A 2,311-nucleotide genomic window follows, 5' to 3' on the forward strand; every position below is an offset into this window, starting at 1 on the left:
CAGGGAATTCTCCTAAAAATATTTCCAACCCTGAAGATTTTTCAGTTACAACATAAATTATGGTCATATCCAAAAATGTCTCCCAGAGAGGCATCCCTGTGACTGATGACTCAGGAGCAGATCTTCTGCTTCTTTTGCTCTAGTTCCCAGCAGCTGCAGGCAGTTGGAGGCAGGAGACTCCTGACTTCAAAGGCTCAAAGAGCAGAAATGAGGCTGCCAAGCTCCAGTGAGGGGACTTGGACAATGCAGGGAAACCCTGGTGGAACAAACTGCCCAGCATTTAGCACTTCTAGACAAAATATGGTTCAGAAGGTAAGTGTCTGAGCCCTGAGCAGTGATAACCATGAGCTCTGCTCCTGTTTGTATCCTGGGCACCGCTTAGCTGCTCTCAGAGCCTTTACTCCTATAATTACACAGCGATGACAGGCAGTGAAGCATTGCACTGAGTCATGCTGGTGACGAACCTGTCAGGGTCCCACCCTGCATGCTTCATCTGGGGATACCCGGGATGGAGAAGTCTCACACCTGGATCTCCATCCTGGTCTGCTGGATGTACACCGCTGCCCTCCTGGGAACACCGTCCTGCTCGTCACCATGGTGAAGGAGCACGGCCTCCACCAGCCCATGTACATGTTCCTGTGCATGCAGCGTGCGACCTGCTGCTGTCCCCTGCCACTGTACCCAAAACCCTCGGTGTCCTCTGGTCTCTCTCCACCTGTATCTCCTTCAATGGCTGCCTGGCACAGATGTTCTCCATCTATTTTGTTTTTGTGACAGAGTTGGCCGTCTTGCCGGTGATGGCCTTTGATCGCTACATCACCATCTGCGACCCACCGAGGTACCTGGCACGCTCTGTGGTGGTGAAGGTCGGTGTGGTGGCCTTGGCCAGGAGCTTCTGCATCATGTCCCCTGCCATCTTCCTCCTCAAGCGGCTGCCCTGCTGCAGGCACAGCATCACGCTGCACACCTACTGTGAGCACATTGGTGTGGCCTGCCTGGCCTGTGCCGACATCTCTGTCAACGTCTGGTACGGGGAGGCCGCCAGCTTCCTCTCGGCCAGTTTGGGCACCGTCTCCATCGCCGTGTCCTACACACTGATCCTCAGGTCCCTCTGGGGGCTGCCTGCCCCAGGTGCCTCCCCCAAGGCCCCGCACACCTGCGGCTTCCACCTCTGTGTCATCACCATGTTTTACATGCCGGCCTTTTCTCCTTCCTAGCGCACCACTTCGGCCACCAGGTCCCCCGACATGTCCTCAACCTGCTGGCCAACCTCTACGTGGTGGTGCTGCCCATACTCAATCCCATTGTGTATGGGGTGAGGACGTGGTCGATCCAGGAGCACGTGGCTCACCTCCTCAGCCTGGGGGTCTCGTGCAGGGAGGTGCAGCTGTTCACTGGCACCGCCAGCAACACCTCCACAGCTCCTCACGGTGCACTTTGCAAGGCAGGCTCTGCCTGTCACTGTTTTCATTTTCAGCTGCATTCATCCTGTCCCTGGCCTTTGGAAGCTGGGGTCAGGTCCAGGCAATATGTGGGCAGGCACTCCAGAGGGGCTGGTGGAGGAGCCACCAGGCCTGCAAGGCTTCCTCAGCTGATGCCAGGCTCAGAAAAATCAGAAGAAAAGCAACTCCTTCTGCCATGTTCCAGTACTAAAAAGGAGAAATGGGATGATCAGAGGAATTTGACACTGCTCAGTTTGACATCAGCTCCAAATAAAGTAATGGAAAAGTGAATATGAGACTTGATCAATAAAGTGCGAAAAGGCAAGAATGCAATCAGTGGCAATCAGTACTTATTTCTGGTGCTTAGTTTCCATAGAATCATCTCATTTCATTTTCTGATGACTTCCGTATTTGGGTGATAAAGTTACCTGAGGGCTAAATAACACTGTATTTTTTTCCCACAACATTCAGATAAATAACTCATTATAACAAACAGATAGTCAAAGAAACAAATGATATGCCTACTTATAAATAAAGAAGTTGTTAATGGAGTTTGGCTAACTGCAAGGTCTTGATGCAGTGACAGTTCCTCACTGAGAGCTTGTTTTTCATATATTTCTGGGGAGATTCAGCAGGGATTGGACACCAGGACTGATACTAGGTATGATTTTATCAGTTGTGTAGAAACAAGTATAAAATCATTGCTAATGAGGTTTTTAGATGATGCAAAGACCAACACAGCCATACTGTTGACAAAGGAGAGGCTGTTGCACAGCCAAGTCAATCGAGGTGGATGCAAAGTCATGCTCGGGAGGAGCCAGGTGCAGAGCAGGGGCTGCAGCCCCTTCCCCTCTGGGGAAACGCGGGGG

General features: G+C 51.7%; 1 protein-coding gene across 1 annotated transcript; it reads left to right on the forward strand.

Annotated features, from left to right (window-relative positions):
• Positions 1 to 449: 449 nt before the first annotated feature.
• On the forward strand, positions 450 to 1,760 carry LOC137850044 (olfactory receptor 52B2-like). Its single transcript, XM_068670278.1, is given in 5 exon segments — positions 450 to 492; positions 495 to 566; positions 569 to 643; positions 646 to 1,200; positions 1,203 to 1,760. Coding segments are annotated over 5 exon segments (1,275 nt in total). The 3' UTR covers positions 1,733 to 1,760.
• The last annotated feature ends 551 nt before the right edge of the window (positions 1,761 to 2,311 follow it).

This window comes from Anas acuta, chromosome 1 (genome assembly GCF_963932015.1).
Source record: "Anas acuta chromosome 1, bAnaAcu1.1, whole genome shotgun sequence".
Classification (NCBI taxonomy): Eukaryota; Metazoa; Chordata; class Aves; order Anseriformes; family Anatidae; genus Anas; species Anas acuta.